At 38.8% G+C, this 22198-nt stretch overlaps 5 protein-coding genes and 1 non-coding gene across 6 annotated transcripts; 4 read left to right on the top strand and 2 right to left on the bottom strand.

Annotated features, from left to right (window-relative positions):
* LOC109724416 (dnaJ protein ERDJ3A) lies at positions 72-5252 on the top strand. The gene is made up of 7 exons (XM_020253233.1): positions 72-247; positions 1497-1552; positions 1664-1737; positions 2056-2564; positions 2979-3320; positions 3720-4073; positions 4566-5252. Exons 1-7 carry the CDS (start codon positions 152-154, stop codon positions 4851-4853), a joined length of 1719 nt encoding a protein of 572 aa, XP_020108822.1. The 5' UTR covers positions 72-151; the 3' UTR covers positions 4854-5252.
* Positions 6017-8147, top strand: LOC109724417. Its single transcript, XM_020253234.1, has 2 exons — positions 6017-6134; positions 7298-8147. The coding sequence occupies exons 1-2, from the start codon at positions 6105-6107 to the stop codon at positions 7928-7930; spliced, it is 663 nt and encodes a 220-aa protein (XP_020108823.1). The 5' UTR covers positions 6017-6104; the 3' UTR covers positions 7931-8147.
* Positions 8198-8758, bottom strand: LOC109724418 (putative calcium-binding protein CML19). The gene has a single exon (XM_020253235.1). It carries the CDS (start codon positions 8729-8731, stop codon positions 8258-8260), a length of 474 nt encoding a protein of 157 aa, XP_020108824.1. The 5' UTR covers positions 8732-8758; the 3' UTR covers positions 8198-8257.
* On the top strand, positions 9400-9471 carry TRNAH-GUG. Its single transcript has one exon. It is a non-coding gene; the product is annotated as a tRNA-His (tRNA).
* Positions 9462-13457, top strand: LOC109724415 (transcription factor bHLH140). Its single transcript, XM_020253232.1, has 6 exons — positions 9462-9690; positions 9818-9966; positions 10443-11341; positions 11983-12613; positions 12698-12868; positions 12960-13457. Exons 1-6 carry the CDS (start codon positions 9663-9665, stop codon positions 13296-13298), a joined length of 2217 nt encoding a protein of 738 aa, XP_020108821.1. The 5' UTR covers positions 9462-9662; the 3' UTR covers positions 13299-13457.
* Positions 14459-17958, bottom strand: LOC109724094 (pyruvate decarboxylase 1). Its single transcript, XM_020252766.1, has 6 exons — positions 17290-17958; positions 17027-17190; positions 15797-16447; positions 15318-15435; positions 15030-15218; positions 14459-14853 (listed from the first exon to the last, which is right to left on the bottom strand). Exons 1-6 carry the CDS (start codon positions 17815-17817, stop codon positions 14683-14685), a joined length of 1821 nt encoding a protein of 606 aa, XP_020108355.1. The 5' UTR covers positions 17818-17958; the 3' UTR covers positions 14459-14682.

The raw sequence follows: 22198 nt of genomic DNA, 5'->3' as shown, positions 1-22198 counted from the left end.
AACCTCCCCACCTTCGAAACCGGTGCGTGAGTCGAAACAGATAAAAAGCGCTCTCTCTCTCTCTCCCTCGCTCTTCCGAAACAAAAAGGGCAAAAAAAAAAAAAAAACAAAAAAAAAAACCCGAAAACGAAGCACGGAATCAATAGCGCCTATGGCAAGACGATTCCTCGCGCCATCCTTCTTCTTCTTCGTCCTCCTCCTCCACCTCTCGGTCCCGGGCGATGCCAAAACCCGAGATCCCTACAAGGTGAGAAGCATTAATCCATTCTTATGCTCGTAGAATCGCTCATTTTAATACGATTTTGAGGAATTATGAGCGTAATTTGATAGATTAGAGCTCTTTTTCGCGTGAAATTGGTACTATTCCTGATGTTTGTACTCTGTGATCTCAATGCTGTACCATTCAATTTGATGGCCTGTGAAATTTGGGAAATTTAGGTGAAAATTGCGCTACGTGTGCTTCTAATGTGAATTTGACATTGATTGTTCTCGAGATATTTTTTTGTTTCATACTTTGATTCAATTGAAACTGAAAAATATTGCCAATTTGGGAACTGGTTACTGATGTTTGCTGATGCTGTGCCAAAGGAAGAGAAAAAGCACACAGAAAACTGATAAAAGAACGAGGAGAGAATAGTATTCGTAAAGACAACGAGAATTTTTCGAATATGAAGTGAGAATCTGAAAGATTAAACAGATCCGTTTATCAGAGAGGATCATGTACTCTTTGCCCCCGTTTGGTTCGGGGTTAAGAAAAAGTAGCTATTCCAGGGATAGGGTTAAGTTCAGGGTTAAAATGGTGTTAAAATTTTTTTGTGTTTGGTTGGAGGTTGGAGTTAGTGTAGGATAGTGAAAAAAAGTGTTTGGTTGGAGTAGGTGGGATAAAAAGATAATGATTGATAAAGAAGAAAAATGTGAGAGCTCGGGATGCGTGCGGGGTTAAAGTTGGGAGGGAGAGTGGGGTTAATGATTGATAAAGAAGAAAAATGTGAGGACTCGGGATGCGTGCGGGGTTAAAGTTGGGAGGGGGAGTGGTGTTAGTAAACCCCACTAACCCGGTTTGGGGTGGGGTTAGTAAACCCCACCCGAAAAGAGTGGTGTTTGGGTATAAATTCGGGGTTAAGGGGTTATTCCACCCCTTAACCCCCAACCAAACGGTGTTTGGGAGTTCTAAGCGACAGAATCTCATACGACAGAAATAAAAGGGACTCCGGTTTGGGGCGTTCGGCTGAATTTGACACAATCTAGTGTTCGGGGGGGCAAAAGAACTCGACAAAGTTATAGATTATTTAGGTCTTTCACCGAGTTTATACTTTTTTCTTTTCGGTTTGCTTGGTATATAAATGTTTAACTTTTCCTCCTTTATTCCTCTATGCTTCTTTCGACTCCCGAACTCCAATTTTAATTGATAACCTGTTGTTATTTTTTGTGAATATTTTCTTGTCAATTTTCTGTATTGGTGATTCAATTTTCAATTGTTAATTTTCCTCCTACAGGTTCTTGGTGTTGACAAAAATGCCAGTCAGCGCGATATTCAGAAAGCCTTTCACAAGTATGCTTAACCTGCTTAACATTTTATATTTTCTATCTAGTCGAAAATTTGGATATTCACTGATCTAACCTGTTTAGGTAACTAAACATTTGTTTTTTACATCTATTTCAGGCTCTCTCTTCAATATCACCCTGACAAGAATAAAGCCAAGGGAGCACAGGAGAAGTTTGCAGAGATAAATAATGGTAATTACTCACTCAATTTTTGTGCTTTATGATATTTGTCCCCATATGATGACTGTTTATGCTGAGATTCTCTCTGTTATTTAATATTTTAATGACCCCGTGTAAGGAAATTTCCATCTCTGCTTGCATTTGTATTCACATGCTGTATCATCTATTTTTCAATGATCTGTGCATTTAAACTTCTCTAATTATGTTACTGACTACCATTAGCTTTAATATTGCATATCTCAATGAAATATTTGCACAATTTGCAATTTGTAAGCTGAATCACTTCCTTTAGTGAACACATCGAGTCTGAAAACTTCTACTTATTCTCAGCTTATGAGATTCTGTCCGATGAAGAGAAGAGGAAGAATTATGATCTTTACGGAGATGAGAAGGGCACCCCAGTATATGATGCTGGATTTAATGGTGGAAACTTTGGGAACCATGAAGGATATACCCACTTTACATCTGGTGGGCCTGGAAATGGGTGGCAGTCAACGGGTGGCCAAGGCAATACCAAAACATTCTCTTTCTCCTTTAGTGGTGACCCAACTGCCAGCGGAAATCCATTTGGCTTTGGTTTTGGTGATTTATTTTCCAGATTCTTTGGTGGTGGGATGAAGAGTGAGAGCCAGAGTGGATTCAGTAATTTTGGCGGATCTAAGTCAAAATCTGCTAGTCCTAGGAAAATTGAGGATGTTAACTTGCAATTCTTCAACAAACAAATAAGAGATCAAGGGATGACTTGGCTTTTGTTGTTCTACACTCCATCAGCAAAAGGATACGATGTATTAGAAAGTGTCGTGCAGGATGTTGCCGATATGTTAGATGGAGTCATAAAGGTATGAGTTTTTGTGTATTTGTCTGTGTATCTAACTTTGCTTCTTTTAAGTATCTTATAGTATAACGAGGATAAATTGCACCAGGGGTCTTCTAACCTTTTACCCTAGTTTTAGTTTGTTCCCAAACCTTTCGATTGGTACAACAAGGCTCTAGCCTTTGCATGTGGCAATTAGATACCTGTTCAACTTAACTGCTGAGCTAGTGAAAAGGGCAAATCTGCCAGGGAATGCAAAGGTTGAGGATCCAATTGCAAAAATTGAAATGTGGTGGGACAGATTGAAAATTTTGAAATAACTTTGGAATGCCTGGTTGTGATTCACCCTGCATTGTAGCGACATACTGTGATTTAAATTTAAATATTCATTAAAGAGTGTGATTACTGAGTAGCATTTAAATTTTCAATCTCAATGCAGGCGGGTAAAATAAACTGCGTTAGCGAGAAAACTCTTTGTCAGGAAGTTGGTACATCTTCAAGCAAACGAGCTCGCCTGTTCATCTATTCATATATATCAAGTGATAAAGGTTCTTTACTTGAATATACTGGGGATCTTGACACTAAGAGCCTGAAGTTATTCTGCCAAGATCACCTACCAAGGTTTTCCAAGAAGGTAGAAATAGGGAAAAATGATTTTCCCTCAAGCACCTCAGAAAAGCTTCCCCAAGTGCTTCTGCTCTCCACTAGGAAAGACGCCCCGGCAATATGGCGTGTTGTCAGTGGCTTGTATCATAAACGCTTCATTTTCTACCACGCAGAGGTAGCTTCATTTCCTTTCACTATAAATTATAGTCAATTTCTTAGTGCTGAAATAGTCCTTCTGACGCTTATACCTTTTCGGGGTAGGAAAAGTAAATTGTGAATATTTCAACTGTTATTATACTAGTAAACTTTGTTTCAAACATAATACATTCACACATTCCCATTTTTTTCATGACAATATTTGGCAGAAAACCTCTCCTCGATAAAGTTTGACTAAGCATCATAATTGTCAATTGTAGATTATATACTTAGATTAATTTTTTTATTGGAATTCACTCAAGTTTCTTATGGGCAATCTCAATAAATAATCAGATGAACTCGTACATTTTCTTCCTGTAGTCAGTACTAGAAACTTTGCAATCTCTTAGCACGTTAAAGATTGTATGTGTTTGTGTAGGTTCATGATGTTTCCCATCCTTGGCTGAAAAAGTTGGGTGTCAGGGATCTACCAGCTATAATGGGAAGAACTGTGAATGGGGAGCAACATCTTCTGGGAGCGGGAATTGCTGCAAAGGATCTTAAATCAGGTGTCAAGGACCTTAAATCATTGCTTGAAAGTTTTGAGAAGAAAAGCAAGAAAGCAACAAACCAAGCCAAGAAATCATCTGAGACTGAACCTGAAGGGGCTAATGTTCCTCTCCTCACCCCTTCGAATTTTGATGACATTTGCGGTGATAAGACTTCTCTTTGCATCATTGGCGCATACAGATCATCTAAAGCGAAAGAAAAGTTGGAAAAGATTTTGACAGCGGTTAGTATGTTTTAGTTTTCTTGGACTAATCAGAAACTTATTCATTGAAGTCTAATCCCGATTTCAATTTCTCCTCAAAGTCTACTTCAAACTATTTAATTCCCCAATTTTTTTTGGGTGTAATAAGTGAACTCTTCTCTTAGTCTATTATAATAGAAATTAAAATGCCTTGTTAGCATCGTTCGTGGAGTTCAGTGCATGACATTTTTTTGGCTGTAGACTAATGGAAGGCCCTGTTACACAGTACAAATTTCAGATTCTAAATTGCTAAATCGAAATCGTAAGGACATAAGCTTACACTGTTTGCTGTCAAAAGAATTTGTAAGGACATAGTTAAAACTGGGATTAAACTTCTTGTTTCTTTAATCCCATTCTCATTTATTATGATATTTAAATTGTCATTCTCTTGTTCTTCTTAACAACTCAGCAGTCGTGGATAGTGAGCTTCTATACAAGTGCTGAAGTGTTATATTCTTGATATTTTATGTTCAGATCTCTCAGAAGACTTTAGTGAGGCGGCAGGATCGGGTTATCAGCTCTGGGAAGTCAATCTCCTACTCGTTGTTGGATGCAGCCAAACATTCGTCATTTCTATACTCTTTCGACAAGTCTGGCTACAAGTCCTATGATAAGCTTCTGGTAGCGTACAAGCCACACAGAGGGAATTTTGCGGCTTTCACTGGTGAAATTACAATGGAAAAAGCGGAGGAGTTTGTGGGTTCAGTTTTGAATGGAGATATCCAGCTCTCGAAAATCAGACGAAAACCTGTTCTTAAATGATGCAGAGAATACACTTACTTATACAGGAATGGATTGTTCGGATAGTTTCGAGCTCTGCGGTTTGATTCGTAGTGGCTTTTTCTGGTGACATGCTGCTAGCCACTTTGCGGACGAAGAAAGTATGGGTAGTGCTGGTCCACTATCTCTGTATAGCAAATGTGAGAACCTAAATTAAGCATGAAAAGGGTTCTTGTGAAATATATTTTCCTGATTTAAGTTGGCATTGAAATTTTTAGAGTTTTATATTTGTTTCGCTTTTATTGTCCTTTTGGTAATAGCTAGCCTCTATATGTAACAGATAGATTCCAACTTTTATTAGTTCACAATCATTGCAATTTTGGTGAATCCGTAGATGTCTATTGTTTTTCATTTGTAAAGAGGACATTAATGGTTTATTTATATATTTTAGTAATCTATTTCTCGATTATTTACATCTTTTTGTGATATATTTTTTGTATTTTGAGAAATGAGTCGAACCTTGTTTTTTTGGGTGGGTGGGGGGTATTTTACAGGCCAGAGACCCAGAATTGACAGTTTTTCTTTTTTTTTTTTTTTTTTTTTAAGACAGGTATAAAGCTAGAAATCGTTAATTATCGATAAACCAATTGTAAAATTTCATCGAAATACCCTTAAAAGTAGACAACCTTTATATATATATATATATATATATATATATATATATATATAGAACTATATTTATATATCTTTTGAACTTTTTGTATTATTGATTTAAGTTAGTTTCATTAAAAATTTAAAAAATTTTAATCTGATTCAACCAAATATATATTTTTAGACTTTTTTGTCATGGCTGATGAAACTATAAATTTTATTCACTGTTAACGAAAGAACTAAAACTATCTCAAACTTTATTTATTTAAATTTGTTTACTGCTAGTTAACGACTCATTCAAATTATAGAAAAAAGCCGAAAAGAAATCAATAAAAGAACTAAAATTATCTAAAAAAAAATCATTTTCACCAAATAAATTGTTGAGGGGTTCTGACCGTCCTAGCATAAGTTTATATTCGAGATTCAAATTTAAAATTTATTTTATTATTTTCAGTTAAAATTTATTTCTAAAGAAAAGCTAAATCCTTATTTTTTTTAAAATTAGGGGGTATAGTCGTAATTTAAAGTTCCTTTTGCTTCGTTTCTTTGCTTTGTCCATGGCCTCATAAAGCCTATCCCCATGGCCAAATAAGCTCTCTTTTTTTTTTTTGCCCTTTCATTCTCCGCAGCGTTGTTACGAAAATGAACTCCCTCTGCGACATCGGCGTACACGTGAGTTCCCCTCTCTCCCTATAATTTACTAGTTTTTACTTAAATAAGCCCTTTAAATCTCAAGTACGCTAGCGACGACTACTTTTGAAATTGGGGTTTCGTTTTCCCCTATTTGAGAGTGCGCAAATTGCACAAGAAGTGGCAACTTATGCTTTTTCTTTTTTTTTTCTTTCTTTTTTCTTTTTTTTTTTGGTGGCTTGAGGATTGGTATCATTGGTGGAGTTATGAGGGACAAAATGAATGACCAATGTTGCTCTTCACAACACACGCGCTACAATTTTTGGATAAGTTTTAGTTGTGTGAAGGTCTATCATTCGATCTAAAATTGATAGCACGGGATTCGCTGGTTGAATTCGAATTATGATGATTGTTTTGCTGAATTAATATAATATATATATAAATATATTAATATATATATATATATATATAATATATATATATAATTGAATTGAGCTCCTAATTCGTTTAAACATATCAAATTATTATAGTTTATGCATTTAGACTCAAACAGTTATTTCAAACTGCAGTAGAGCAGAAGGTTCTGAGTTCAAATCTTACAGTACTTTTAATAGTTAGGATGATTTTTGAGTAATATATAAACAACGCGTGAAGAGAGCTATGTGAGTGTTACCATACTTAACAATCTTTGTACATACGAATTTTTCTTGTTGTCAAAGATATACCGACTTTTATTATTCTTTGGTAGCTAAGTTTTTTTTTTTTATAAGAACAACGGTTGTTTTATATAATTTAATAGTATATATATTTAATGATATGTGACTTGCATTATTCTCAAATTTATGTTTATAGTCCTTGGAGGGCCTTTATGTAGCTGTGGCATTCTGATGAAGAACGAACATCATGGTTGATTTCTTACATTGTGCATGAATTCGTCTGGAAAACATGCTATTTAGTTGATTAGATTTCAATTTGAGAAAGCTTGATTTCGGAAAACTCAACGACAAAAGTAACATCTAGGCTAAGAGTTTTGTTTTTCTTTTTTCTTTTTCTTTTTTTTGAATATTTCAACTAAAATTTCTCCTTCAAAAGTTCTTTGGCCTTCTTTTTGTTTGTACAGTTTATTATTGTTGTTGCTTGTGATGCCCAAATAACTGATACTGATTCTTATATGTAATTCACCAACTCAAAGCTCGCTGTTGCAGATAAAATTAAGAGCTATCTCAGGATCTTCACCAGGAAGCAATCAACTCCTGCATCGGTCGAGTCACCGCGTACATAAGAATAGCTTCCGAGAACCCCGGTCACTGCTGTTTTTTCCCGCGAGAAAATATGCAAAAACTCCCTTGGCAACCGATAGTAATAAAGCCGCCACAGAATCAACTTCAGACTCTTCAAATGTTGAAAAAGCCGACGACAACGGTAGCCAATTTCAATCATATGACACTCAGCTCGGTGTGAACGGCAACCTTCCTCAGCCGAAAGAGGTTGCGCTGAAGAAGCCTCCTTTGACAGCAAGGGAGAGGCTAAGGGCGGCGCGAGTCCTAAGTAAGTACACAGAGTCGGAGTCGTCCAAGCCCGAATTCGGAAGTAAAGTTCTGGATGCGATTAGGGAAAGCGATAAAGGAAAGAAGCGGTCCGGCCTCCCCGAGGCCCCCACGAACCTATTTGATGATAGCAAACGGGGCTTACCGAAGCAGGGATTGAGCTTCGATTTTCTCCCCGTGGGGACCGATGTACTCGTCATTGCGTTCTCTTTCGTATTCATCAGCACGGTCATGTTCGCGACGACCTACCTTGTTTGGAAGGTCGGCGCGATACATTTCAATGAGTATTAAATGGTTGGAACTCTTCTGTTTGCGCCTCGAGGTTGTAGATTGTCAGGAGAACACAGAGTGAAGAGGAAGCAACTTCCTTGGTAATATTTGCTCCTGCTAGAATTCTCTGTACACAATCTATGTTTATTTGAGAACTGGTAATTAGAACTTTGGTTGGATATTATGCTCTTCTCTTCTTTGTTTAGCTCAAAAAGTCGCGATATTATTGCCTGTGAAATCTTGAAATTTTCTTTGTATTATGAACAAATTGGATCTTCTTATGGTTCTCATCTTTGTGAACAAAAACTGCGAATCGAAAAGGAATTACATGAAGAAGTGATAGATTGCTCAAAGCTTCATCATGGTCCTGAACTCATCAAAGCTCAGGACACCATCACCATTAAGATCAAACTTTTTGATCATGCTCATGCACTCCTTCAACTCCGCCGACGCGCCGAGCCGGCTCAGCATCTGTTTGAGGCTCGCGGCGGTGATGTAGCCCTTCCCCTCCATCTCATACATGCCAAATGCTTCCCTCAGCTCCTTGCCCTCCTCTGCTCCTTCCAACTCCGCGAGCTTCACGAACTCATTCAAATCCAAAAGCCCGTCCCCGTCCGAATCCGCCGACCTGACGACAGCCTCCGCGTCCTCGATGCTGAGCTCCGCTTCGACGGCATTCATCATTAGTCGGAGCTCGGCGGCGGAGAGTTTTCCGTCGCCGTCTACGTCGAACCACGCGAAGATTCGTTCGAGATCGTCGATCCTTTGTGAAGTCGGCAGTTCATCTGAAGTAGAGCCGACTTTTGCATTGGATGTAGCCATAATAAGATATTACAAGATGTAAGTAAATTGTAGGGCGAGGTTTTTGAGAGAGAGAGAGAGAGAGAGAGAGAGAGAGAGAGAGAGAGAGAGGGGGGGGGTGGTGATGGTTGAATGGTTTGGTAGTTTAACTTGTACGACTTTGGAATTGGTTCTACGCACGCCAAAGGAGAGTTTATTATTATAACCGTTGAAAATTAGATTAATATATTAATATTATAATATAAGATAGATGTTTTGGGAATTGAGCTCCTATACTTTTAAAAGCACAAGTTAATTGTGCTTTTAGGCTTTTAGCCTTTGAATAAAAATTTATAAGGTCAAGATAATAGTGGTCTTCTGAGACTGAGTGAATCGTTGGTAGAATAACATAATCTAAAGAATAATTAATTAAAGAGATGGATCTAATAGTGAAAAATTTTCAAACGCCGAATACTTGGTACTTTTAAAAGCTTCATAACGAGATTCAATGTTTCGTTGTTATTATTGTTTGAAAGAAAAAGATTAATATAATTGTAGGCATTTGCAACTAGAAATTTGGACGCGTTCTATGGCAACGAATTCCTGGTCAACTCCATTGGAATGGTATGCTTGAGCCGTAATGTGAATTTGATCTTAAGAATCAAAGTTTAAGAAATAAATAATTTAATTTCGAAACTTATTTAAATAAAGTGGCTGTAGTTTAGTGGTTAGAATTCTACGTTGTGGCCGTAGAGACCTGGGCTCGAATCCCAGCAGCCACAGATCGAGATTTTTATTTTCTTTTTTTCCTCTCTCTCCATTGTCCTTAAAATAACGGTCCAGATCAGCTCGATTGCGGTACACAATCGAAAGAATGAACGGCTAGGATGAGCTTTCCCCTTCGAATACATGATGAGACTCTGCGTACGCTAGTAGCTTCGTCTCCGCTTCTCCCTTCGATCGAATCGAAGCGATGAACAACGACGACGCTCTAATCGAAGGCATTTTTTTTGTTTTTCATTTTTGTTTTTCTTTTTCTTTGATTTCTATTGTTATTCCGATTAAGCTTTTGATTTTCTCCGTGTTTCTAAACCCTCGTTCTCAAAATGGGCGATTCCATCGACGCAGGGGAGGAGCACCGCAACGCTAATGGCGATGAGGGGCGCGGCGTGGTGGCGGTGGTGGTGATCCTTGTGGGCGCCCCGGGGAGCGGCAAAACCACGTTTTGTAACGCGGTTATGAGCGCCGCGCGTCGCGCTTGGGTCCGCGTTTGCCAGGTTAGGGTTTTTTAAAACTCAAAAAAGTATATGACGTTTTCTAATCAAGTATTTCCTCCTATTCGAATTTTGTTTTTTCGTTTAAATACCGATGTCCTAATATCTACTAGAATTGTTGATTTTATTCATAGATTTTAATTCAAAATGAGTAAATACTTGATTAGAAAACGTCATATACTTTTTTGAGTTTTAAGTTAATTTTTTGATAGATTGTGTTAGTGGTGAAGCTTAATTAGATTCATTGGTCAAAATTGTGAATTCATTTACAACTGGGACGTATAAAGAATTATACTGGTCAATGCTGGTGAAATTTGTGATGTAGTTCTCTGCTTCAAGTGTAATTCGTATTTGTTCAGATTATTTTGTTGAAAATTGGCACTATCACTTTATTTTTTGTTTATTTTAACTACATCGTTGCGGCGATATTGTTTGAAATTCATCGAATCGATGCTGCATGGCTATAATCATGCATACAGGACACAATTGTGAACGGCAAGGCCGGAACGAAAGTACAATGCTTAAAGGCCGCAGCTGACGCGCTAAGGGAGGGTAAAAGCGTTCTCCTTGACCGATGCAACTTAGAGCAGGAGCAGCGTGCCGATTTCGTGAAGCTCGGTGGATCACGAGCCGATGTCCATGCGGTAGTTCTTGATCTTCCCGCTAAAGTTTGTATATCCCGGTCGGTGAATCGAACTGGTCACGAAGGGAATCTCCAAGGTGGAAAAGCTGCTGCCGTCGTCAACCGCATGCTGCAGAAAAAGGAGCCCCCGAAACTGAGCGAGGGTTTCTCTCGGATCACATTTTGTCAGAATGATAAAGACGTTAATGATGCTGTCGGTATGTACTGTGGACTGGGGCCTTCTGACAAACTTCCGTCTGGAGTTTTTGGTCAGAAGAGTAAGGAAGCCAAAGTCCAGCTCGGAATAATGAAATTTCTAAAGAAGGTTGATAAAGATCAGTCGCAGAGTTCCTTTTCACGAGAAACACGCAAAAGTGATTCCTGCGCCATGGAAATTGAAAATAAAAATGAAGATAAAAAGGAAAAAGTCGATCAAAGTACGTCGCATAGTACTTCTCTTAGCGATGTTCCTACATTGGCATTTCCGTCTATTTCAACATCGGATTTTCAGTTTGACCATGGAAAGGCATCGGATATCATAGTAGAGACAATCGCCGAGTTCTTACAGAAGGCTAAGAATGTCAGGCTCGTTCTTGTAGACTTGAGTCACAAATCAAATATTTTGGCTTTGGTTTGGGATAAGGCTGCTAAGAAGAGCATTGATTCCAGCAAGTTCTTTACATTTGTTGGAGATATAACCCAGCTGTATTCTAAGGGTGGACTACGCTGTAATGTTATTGCCAACGCTGCTAACTGGTAAGATTTCGTAAAGATTTTTCCCTTTGATTAATATTCAAGTTATACGTTAACGTCCTCTTACCTTAGGAGCCATGAGCTATATATAAGGATCTAAATCGAGTTGAATTTCTTGTAAGATCTGAACCAAGTTTACTTTATGCTCTGCTTCTGAATTCTGAAGAGAATTCTGTGTCCAAAAGCATTTATTATGGAATTTTGGATGCAAAGCAAAATCTCCTTCAGAAAAGGAAATAAATTGTGGACTATAAAGAACTCATTTAAAGCCTCGTTAACATGCCTAACTATAATCAACTTTAGTTTGAACTAAAGGACACTTACTTGACCCAGAGTAAGGTAATTATTAACCCATTTGATGACTTTTTAACCCGATTTAGTTGGGACTTCACATGTATTTTCTGGCCCAATATCGCATCAATCATAGTCCAGACAATAACTCAAAAAGCATGTTTTCAACCACCGGCTGTCATCAGATCTATATAAAAGTGTTGAATACACCATCAATTTTGCACCTCCTTTTTGTAATATTTTGTGTATAACCTTTTGCTTCCCAATTTGAGAAATTAAGAAATGTCATAATAATCATATTGTTCAGAAAACCAGGAAATGGTGCCAACATCAGAGGTGGTGTTTATATGCAGGCGGTTAAAACCTGGAGGTGGAGGGGTTAATGCAGCAATATTCAGTGCAGCAGGAGAAGCGCTCGAAGTAGCAACTAAAGAACGAGCTGAATCTTTAAGCCCCGGAAGCTCTATTGCCGTTCCTCTCCCTCCAAGTTCTCCCCTTTATCAAAGGGAAGGCGTAACTCATGTAATACATGTTCTTGGACCGAACATGAACCCACAAAGACCAAACTGTCTCAAAAATGACTACGTAAAGGGCAGCAAGATTCTCCGTGATGCATACATGTCCCTCTTTGAAAACTTTGCATCTATTGCACATAGCCATGCTAAGAGGGAAAATGTGAAGGATTTGAAAGCCAAGCGGGAGAGTTTTAATGATTCCGAGACAAGCAAAAAGTACAAAGGATTTTTTACTTCCGATGATGAACATAATAACGAGCATGAACAATTACTAGCTGAAATTAGATCCGACACATCGAAGTTCATTAAAAGCTCTGAGAAGGAGAAGAACAGTGCCGAGAGTAGGAAAAGGACATGGAGTTCTTGGGCCCTAGCTCTTCATGAGATTGCAATTCACCCTGAGAAACACAAGGGTGTAGTTTTGGAGATGTCAAATGAATTTGTCATTCTGAATGATCTTTATCCCAAGGTTTGGCATACTAATTAAATGCATTCCTTGCTGTACTTTTTTGTTCGTGTGTGTTAAATTTTAGAGAAGATCTTGTACATGCAGGCTAAAAAGCACGTTCTTGTGTTATCGAGGTTGGATGGTCTTGATTCGCTTGAAGATGCAAAGAAAGAACACCTTCCCTTGTTGAGGAGCATGCATTCTGCTGGAGTGAAGTGGGTTCAGAAATTCTTAAGCGAGGACTCTTCTCTATCGTTTAGACTTGGGTATCACTCGGTATGTGCAAAATGCGTTTATGAACACGTACGTTGCTCACTGTATTTTGCTTATAATTTTGCTTGCTTGGTTTTATATCTCTATCCTACAGGTTCCATCCATGCGGCAACTGCATCTTCATGTTATAAGCCAGGATTTTGATTCGACTCACTTAAAGAACAAAAAACACTGGAATTCGTTCACTACCATGTTCTTTCGTGACTCGGTTGATGTAATCCAGGAGATTGAGCAGTACGGGGCAGCGAAGGTAAGCGGTGATGAGAAGTTGTTGGCAATGGAGCTGCGATGCCACCGATGTAGGAGCGCGCATCCTAATATACCAAAGCTTAAATCCCACATTGCTAACTGCAAAGCTTCCTTTCCCTCTAATCTTCTTCAAAACTGCCGTCTTCTCTCTGCTTCTTCAGTAACAACTGCCGAATCTAAATGACAGAAAAACCATCTTTTGGAAGACGATTTCGTATTCCATGCTTGTCGCAGCAGAAATTCCATATGTAAAGACTTGTTTTCTTTTTCCTCTGTTTGTGGATGTTGTAAGCTAAATTTCTTGCAATCATCTATGTTTTGGTTAATTCTTGCTGCTGGGTTACTGTTGGTGCATTATAAACTTTGCTAGAGCATGGCTCTTCTGTTATTTTTCTGTTTTTTTTTTTTCGACAAAAGCTGCTTTTCATCATTGAAAAATTTAAAGTAGTCTTATTCTCAAAATATTAAAAAAAATGTTTAGTTCCTAGAGAAAGTTCGATCTGCATGGCAGCAAAAAATAAAGTGTAATCTATAAGGTTTCAAATCTACCTTTTAAATCACAAAATTTGATGAGTAAGATTTCAAATCTACCATCAAATCACAAAATTTAAGTGGGTTTAGACCACGGTAACATGTCCTTTGGTTTATAGGCTGCCACGCACTCGATGTATCCAACCGTCGAGAACATTTCAGAAGTTTGCTTTCTTTTTTTTTTTTTGTCACTTTCTTTTTTAAACGAATGACATTTCAGAACGATTTTTTTATTTCGTGTTGGATGAGATCCAGAGAAAGTTGGGAGAAGAATCATGTGCTGGGCACAACGAATTTTGGAATCACTAGATTCTTAAAGGGGCTACTAAAAGACAGAGACTACTCATAGAAAATGTTAAATATCCCCAGCAATAGCTTTCCCAGTTGGAAACCAAGAAAAGAAAAGGAGACGGATTAAATAATTTGTTTTCTAGTACTACTTCGGCTGGTTAGTTGGATTCAATACAATTTTAGCTAAATTATATACCACTTACTAGAATACCAACTACAGTAGTGCACATGCATTAACAGCGAGAAATAGCGTTAATGAACAAAAAAGAAAAAACAAACAACCCATTCAAATCGCGTGGGGAAAGCGACAAACAACACCACATCAGATACAAAGAACTTGGGAGGAGATTCCGGGCAATATTTAACTAATTTGAATAAGTGGTCCATCAAGTATGACAAACCTTTTTGCCCAAACAAAATGATAGATCAGAAGTTATTAGTCCAAGAAATCTCGAGCTCAAAGGACCTGATTGCAAATTATCTCCAGAATATTAGGTATACTGTAATGTAATCTCTCCACCATTTAAGAGCATCTCAGGAAGAAGATCATGATATATTCATAACTTGAGCTCTAAATAGAACGAGCAAGGCAAATAGCAAAGTCTCGTTACAACAAAAACACTAGCAAATGAAGTGCATACATACACAGACACTAGCAGCAAAAAACGGAACACAGCACTTTGAGGAACATTGTAGATAGCAACATAGGATTCACATTATTCGACATCTAACACTGAGTTTATTAGTTACTGTGGGTTCGGCGGCCTACTGTTAGCAGCGGAGACCCTGGAGCCCCACTCGAGCAGCTCTTTGCTGGTATCGTCCTTGTGCACGATCACCTCGATGAAGCACAAGCAGTCCTGCTTCGGCCCCATCGCGGTCTTGATAGCTTCCTTAAGATCCTCCTCATACAAAACCTGCAATAGCACAGCATAAAGATCACATTTGTTCTTACTGAATTAAACTATCCTCGGAAAAAGCTGTTCGATACTGTACTCAACGACATTTCCGCAGAAGCTCCGAACAGGGGAAACAAGTTGTAAGAGCAGAGCATGATCAAAAAGTTTTTTTAACAGTATCATGCTAAACTCACCTTCGCAGTCCAGCATTTGCCCTCGCCGTTGTGGATGGCGTCCACCAGGGCAGTGTAGTTCCAGTTCTTGATGACATTGTAGGGACCATCATGGATCTCTACCTCGATGGTGTACCCACCATTGTTAATGAGGAAGATTATTGTGTTTTGCCCACTCCGCAGCATTGTCGATACATCCTGCGCTGTCACCTGAATTTTATACATAAACATCGGATTAGCCATAAAAATTCTATACCTTTGGCACTATGTAGGAACTGAACCAGAAATCGATGGAATGAATGGTGGCACCTGGAAGCTCCCATCACCAATGCACGCAATCACACGTTTCCCACTAGCGCCCTGGGCGTACCCCAGGGTCGCCCCCACCGACCAACCAATCGATCCATACTGCATTTGGAACTCGTATCTGCACAAACAAGCCAACTCTTCTGTAAATATCATAATCAAAATACACACTTTGATCAGCAATAATCGGGAAAAATTCAACTCATAACCTTATTCTAGCAAAATTAGCAAAATAAAAAAAAATACATATAGTTGTTCCGATTAGACACCAAGCTCTTCCCAGTCAAACACCAGGTTACTCTAGAATTACTTAAAAACGTTTATTCCAGACAATTTCCGAATCTACGTTATCCCTTGTTGCATCCCTAGCTATTGTCTAAAACTATATCTACCACAAAGATCAAACTCTATTCTAGATTGTCCTAAAATAGAAAGATTAAATATAACTAATCTGAACATATTCTAGAATTCAGGGCGCTTACCCGCAACCCTCCGGCAACCTCAGCTTCTGACAATTAAACCACGAGTCCCCGGTCTCAGCAATCACCGCCGTGTTACTCGACAACATCTTCTGTATATGCTTGAACAGAACGTTCACCCTCAGCGGCTCTTTAGGCTTGCACTCGAGCGGCTGCCCCTCCGGCACGAAGATCCTGCGGTAGTTCTCAAATGCCGTCGTGTTCTTCTTCAGCCGCTTCGCAAGCGCTTGTAGAAAATCCTTCATCAGGATGCACCCGAACGCGGGCCCATTCCCGACCACGACACGTTCCGGCTGGACTATGATGGCCTTTTCCTTCTTGAGGAGGAGGGAGTAGCCAACAGAGCTGTAGTCGTTGAAGATGGGGCCTGCGAAGATGTAGGCATCGGCTGACTCAACGATTTCAGCGCAGAAGGCGGTGCTCACGGCTCCCCAGTAGGTGCCAATGAAGTGAGGGTGGTGCTCTGGGACGAGGCCCTTTGCCGACGGCATGACAGCGACAGCGTAGCCGCAGACATCGGCGAGCTCCACGAAGGCCTTGCTGGCCTTGGCCACGCGGAGCTTCGGCCCACCGACCAGGACCGGCTTCACGGCCTTGTTCAGGAACTCCGCCGCGGCCTCCACGGCAGCCTCTAGCCCCATCTGGTTGCTCAATCTGAACGTTAGTTCCATCAGAATAAGTCATGATTTGCTTGCATAGCCATGGAAGGAAAAAAAACAAGGAAACAACATAGAAACAAAAAGTGAGAGAAAATAGTGTTTCAAAATGATATGAGCAATTGAAAATCGGTTTTTTCATTTCTCTCGGGTTTTTTTTAAGAAGAAGTGAGATTAATTTCTCCTCCTCTGCTTTTCTCCAGTTTCCTCTAATCATTTTGATTGCCGTAAAAAAGAACTATTCTATTCTAGATTGTCCTGAAACAGAAAAACTACTTGGTCTTTAGTCAATGATTTTCGCTCTCTCTCTCTCTCTCTGTTCTCTCCTTTTCCTCTTCGTTTCTCCAATTTTCATCTCCCTTAATCTCATACCAAACCAGAGTAATAAGTGATTTCTCCTCCAACTTTGCTTCTTTCTTTTTTCCATCCGAGCAAACATACCATCATTCTCACAAACCATGAAACAGGGAAAACTCCAAGAAGAGATCAAAATCATCTAACCTACTATTTCCCGTTCTTAAAGCATATAAAAGAAATTAATAAAAAAATAATAAAAATTCGTGGTAACTGCACATACTTGGGGTTGAGGCAGAAGGGAACGGGCTCGCGACTAAAGGTGGGGTGAGGGATTCCCGGGAGATTACAGCTGACGCTGATGTACACGGGCTTGCTCTCCTTCAGAGCCGTGGAGATCGCCGTATCGATTTGCTCGTGCGCGTCTTCCAGATTATTCACCACCGCCTATTCCGATCCAAATCACGATCCACAAATCAGAGAAAAAAGAGAGAAAACAGGGGTGGAGATCGAGATCGAGATCGAGATGGAGATCGAGATACACACCTGATAACACGTCACCGTTTGGAAGCATCGGAGCTCCTGGGAGAAATCGGGGAGCCCGATCGTGTGGTGGAGGATGCGGTTGGTGCCGTAGTCGTTGGAGTTGGGGCCCCCGACGATGCAGATCACGGGGAGGTTCTCGCTGTAGGCCCCGGCGATGGCGTTGAGCACGCTGAGGCCCCCGACGGTGAAGGTGACGACGCAGGCGCCGACGCCGCGCGCGCGCGCGTACCCGTCGGCGGCGTAGCCCGCGTTGAGCTCGTTGCAGCAGCCGATGAGGCGGAGCCCGGGCTCGGCGATGAGGTGGTCGAGGAGGGTGAGGTTGAAGTCGCCGGGGACGGAGAAGACGTCGTGGGCCCCCACCTGTACGAGGCGCCGCGCGAGGTGCCTTCCCAGCGTCGCCTCCGTCACCCCCGCCGGCACCGCCGGGCACGGCGAGATCGGGTGGCAGGGGATCGCCGGAGGACTCCCCACCGCCCCATTCGCCGCCGCCTCCGCCCCCGCGTCCACCGATCCTAAGCTCGTCTCCATGGCGATCTCAGTATCTCTAGGGTTTCACTACAAAGCGAGCGAGCGAGAGAGAGAGAGAGAGAGAGAGAGGGGGGTTTTGTGTTTTTTTTTTTTTATATAATTTTCGTGTCTTCGTTGACGTGTATTCTTTTGAGGAAGAAGAGTAGGGGACTATTTATACGAGGAAAGGGGATACTATAAGCCGATGTTTATTTATTTATTTATTTTATATATTTTATTTTGTTTTATTAATTATGTTTTTGTTTGGGGGAGGGTGAAACTGAAACCAGGGGCAGTATTAGGAAAAACGTGGACTGGTTTTTTAGATCTGGGCGAGTAAACGAGACGGCGACACGTGGCGCAGCAGTCGGTTTAAACGACTACAGCTCTGTGGCTTCACCGCCACCTCGTGGAAATTTCTTGGTCGTCAAGTCCCGACCCCTATTCTACTTCCTAAATTGTAGGCTATTTATAAAATTGGGAAAACTTCAAAAAACCCCATGTGGTTTCACACTTTTTCATTTTAGTACCCTGTGGTTTGAAGTGTATCAAGTTAGTACCCTGTGGTTTCTCACTTTATCACTTTAATACCCTGTGGTTTAAAATGTATCAAGCTAGTACCCTGTGATTTTGCACTTTATCACTTTAGTACCCTGTGGTTTCACACTTTATCACTTTAGTACCTTGTGATTTAAAAAACTATAGGGTACTAACTTGATACAAAATTAAAACCACAGGGTACTAAAGTGATAAAGTGCAAAACCACAGGGTACTAACTTGATACACTTTAAACCACAGGGTACTTAAGTGATAAAGTGAGAAACCACGGGGTACTAACTTGATACATTTTAAACCACAGGGTATTAAAGTGAAAAAAAATTGAAACCACAAGGGGGGTTTTTGAAGTTTTCCCTATAAAATTTATAAGTAAATAAAAAATTAAATAAAAATTATTTTATAAGTATGTCAAATTAAAAACTAATAATAATCAAATATTTATATACAGTTGAAAGATAAATATCACTCATCGAATTCACAAACAATTTCGAACTAGGCTAAAATACTATTAATAGCACCAAAAGATTGGTACTATTAGTTTTTTAGTCATTGCATTAAGAAATGTATGGTTATGATGATGTGGGCCTTTAAGGATTGAGTGGGTAGTTGGTTAAATAGTATAATCTAACGGATAAAAATAATTCAAGGGTTAGATCTAACAGTAGAAAACTCAATAACGTCAGGTCCTTGGTGCTATTGATAGTATCCCAGCCGGACTCAACAATTTCAATCGATCATCAATCATTAAAAATTATCGATGTAGTATTTGCATAAATTGATTTATGTTTTGGTCCATGAGAGAAAAAGGATTGATTCAATACTTGCTTTTCTTACGATTCACAATTTTTTCTTTTTTGAGAGAGATAGGTAGCATGCTATCTATTTTGTTTATTTCATTTAGAAATAAACTTAGCCAGAAATGTGAATCAATTAGGATTCGAACTTGAGACTTCAGATGCCAATTAACCACCGAGCTCTCAATCACTTGCTATCGCTTCGCAATTTATTTATTACTCTGCATTATTATCAAATATCATATTAAATTATTTATAATTTTTCAACTAATTAGTGTGTTATTTGATTGAGTCAGAGATTAACTGGGCTATGCAGCATTCTTATTTTCGACTTGCATTTTGTAAATACTTCTAAAATTTTGATCCAAATCCCACCAATTTGATTTCCTATTTCGCATCTCAGTTAACATTCGCTCTCTCGTATTAAGGTATGCAATTTTGCGTGCTTATGCTTGATTTACTTAGAAAAATATAGGAAGATATAAGGAGATTACTTTCGATTATGTGCATCTTATGTCATAAAATAACTATAGTGGTCGTTCATTCGAGAAATAATTAGAATAAACGAGAGCCATTCCATTACTGTGAGGCAATACTAGGATTAACTAGAGAAAACAAATATTTCTTTCTGGAGAGAGACACCTACGGTGGCTCACAAATCATTTGGTGTGGAGATCTTGAGTCAAACATTGGCTCGTAGTAGCCAACAAAAACGCGTATAGAAATCGAAGCCACGAGTTAACAGAACAAAATTTGATATAAATTCCTACAAAATTAGATTTGAACTTTTGCTCTGTTATATATCCTTAATTTTTTAAAAAATTATCATATAGTGATAAAGTATAATTCAGTTGAATGAAACAATTTCATTTTTTTAAAAAAAATAAATTATTGATTGTCAAAAAGAAAAATCTCTTTGAAGATGCTATCCATGTAAATGCACTTTATCCTTATTAAATTATGTTATTTGCCTGGCACTTCGGGGACTCTATCACTGCAACAACAAACGTCACATGCATCATGCATGGTTCTGAAGATTATGGGATGATATTACTTAGGAAATGTCTCAGTTAATTTTGTTTAAATTAATTTGATGGTATCTGAATAAAACAATCATTTTAATTTGGTTAAATGATGGGAAATGATTAAATATACTAATTATGCAGGAAAGTGATGAGAGAAATAACTTTAAGTACTATTAATAAGCTCGCCATCTTAGTAGGATTATGCTATATAGAAAACAAATTAACTGTGCTTTATTAATTTTCAATTGTAGGTATGCATTATTATTTTCACATCAAAAGTTACGTGAAAATGGATTAATTCCTACACTAAAATGGATTAATTTATACTCACTGTGCTTAACATAATTGGTTAAGAGCTTAATAATTTAGATCTGAAATTTCACTTTTGAAGTCTATTTACTTTTTATTTTATAGATAAGTTTATTTCTAAAAAATAAGTTGCATGAAATTTGATAGTGATCAGAAGAAAATTCGCTGCGGAGTACAAGAAGAACAATACTATTCCAAATAGTCATTTTGTTTCCTCTAATTTTAACAGATAAATTAACGATTAGAAGCGACTATTCAACAATTAATAGGTATGCACTTCCCACGTCGTCTTCACATTTATTTTCAAAGAAAAAAAAAAGAAAAATGAAAAAGTTCAAATAACAAAAATATAATATTTTTTTGGGAGGAACTTCAAATACCCCCGTATGGTTTCGCACTTTTTTATTTTAGTACCCTGTGATTTAAAGTGTATCAAGTTAATATCCTATGGTTTCGCACTTTTTCACTTTAGTATCCTGTAGTTTAATATTTCGTTAAATTATATATTCCGAAATGAATAATAAAAAGAAAAAATTAAAACCATATTGTACTAACTTGATACAAAAATGAAATCATCTGGTACTAACTTGATATACTTAAAACCACAGGGTACTAAAGTAAGAAAGTGTGAAACCACAGGATACTAACTTGATACACTTTAAACCACATGGTACTAAAGTGAGAAAGTGCGAAACCACAGGGCGGGTATTTGAAGTTTTCCCTATTTTTTAGCTTTTTTAGTTTGCTCGTTTTATATCCGTCATTTAATGCAGTATTATTAAAATCCAAGTAAGCAACCTATCAAAATTTAGAATAAATATGACAGCCGATCATCCCTAGTGTATGATATAAAAAATTTAGTGGTTGGTATTTAAAATTTTAAATTTAAAGACTAGTTGTTTTATATTTTTAACTAAATTTATTTCTAAAAAAATAAATCGAATAACATACTTTTTTTTTTATAATAAACTATATGATTTAATAAATTGAAGCTCTTCAACTAGCGTGGTCAACAAAAACAGGGTGGAAGCAGCAAAACCACGTGGCCCTTTGTATGCTCCAACTTCCCCGGTTTTGCATCCTCTCCGCACCGGCGAAGTTGCACCCAACGTTTCTCTCTCATACGTGACCACGCGACTGAGAAGTTGTTCGCTGAACCCGGTCCACCAGACCATCGCTCTTCACCGCATATTTATTTGGAATCTCTACCGCTCCAAAAAGGAGATGATTTTTAAATTGAAACAAAAAATTAATACTGGGTGACGAGATTGATGTAGAAATAGATTGAGTGGAGATGCATTTGCCGGTCCACGGATAATGTGGTCGACCGGGTCCAGGTAAAAAGTTTCCGAACTTTTCTAGATGCTCCTCGTACCAAGGAGCTCAATTAATTGGAAATTTTAATTCTCTACAGAATATCAATCATTTTCAATTTGACTAAATTCGGTTAATAGCACCCATGAATCAGGTTCGCGGTGTAAGAATAAAATGGTCTCTAATGGGTCCCACCACCATTTGCGCCAGAGTCAGCTAACTGGGGCGGCTTTTTCGACCTTTTTAGTCATTTTATTATTTAAATGATAATAATTACAATTTATAAACTTATAAATTAGGAACTGAGGATTTTTGGGTAGACACGTGGCGGCGGGCTCGAGGGGCGCGAGGGGGCGCACGAGCGCGGAGCAAGGGGGCGGCGCGAGCGGGGGCGGACACGCG

This window comes from Ananas comosus, linkage group 18 (genome assembly GCF_001540865.1).
Source record: "Ananas comosus cultivar F153 linkage group 18, ASM154086v1, whole genome shotgun sequence".
In the NCBI taxonomy this organism is placed as follows: domain Eukaryota; kingdom Viridiplantae; phylum Streptophyta; class Magnoliopsida; order Poales; family Bromeliaceae; genus Ananas; species Ananas comosus.
The sequence above is the reverse complement of the archived record's forward strand: the minus strand, read 5'-3'. Positions and strand labels throughout refer to the sequence as shown.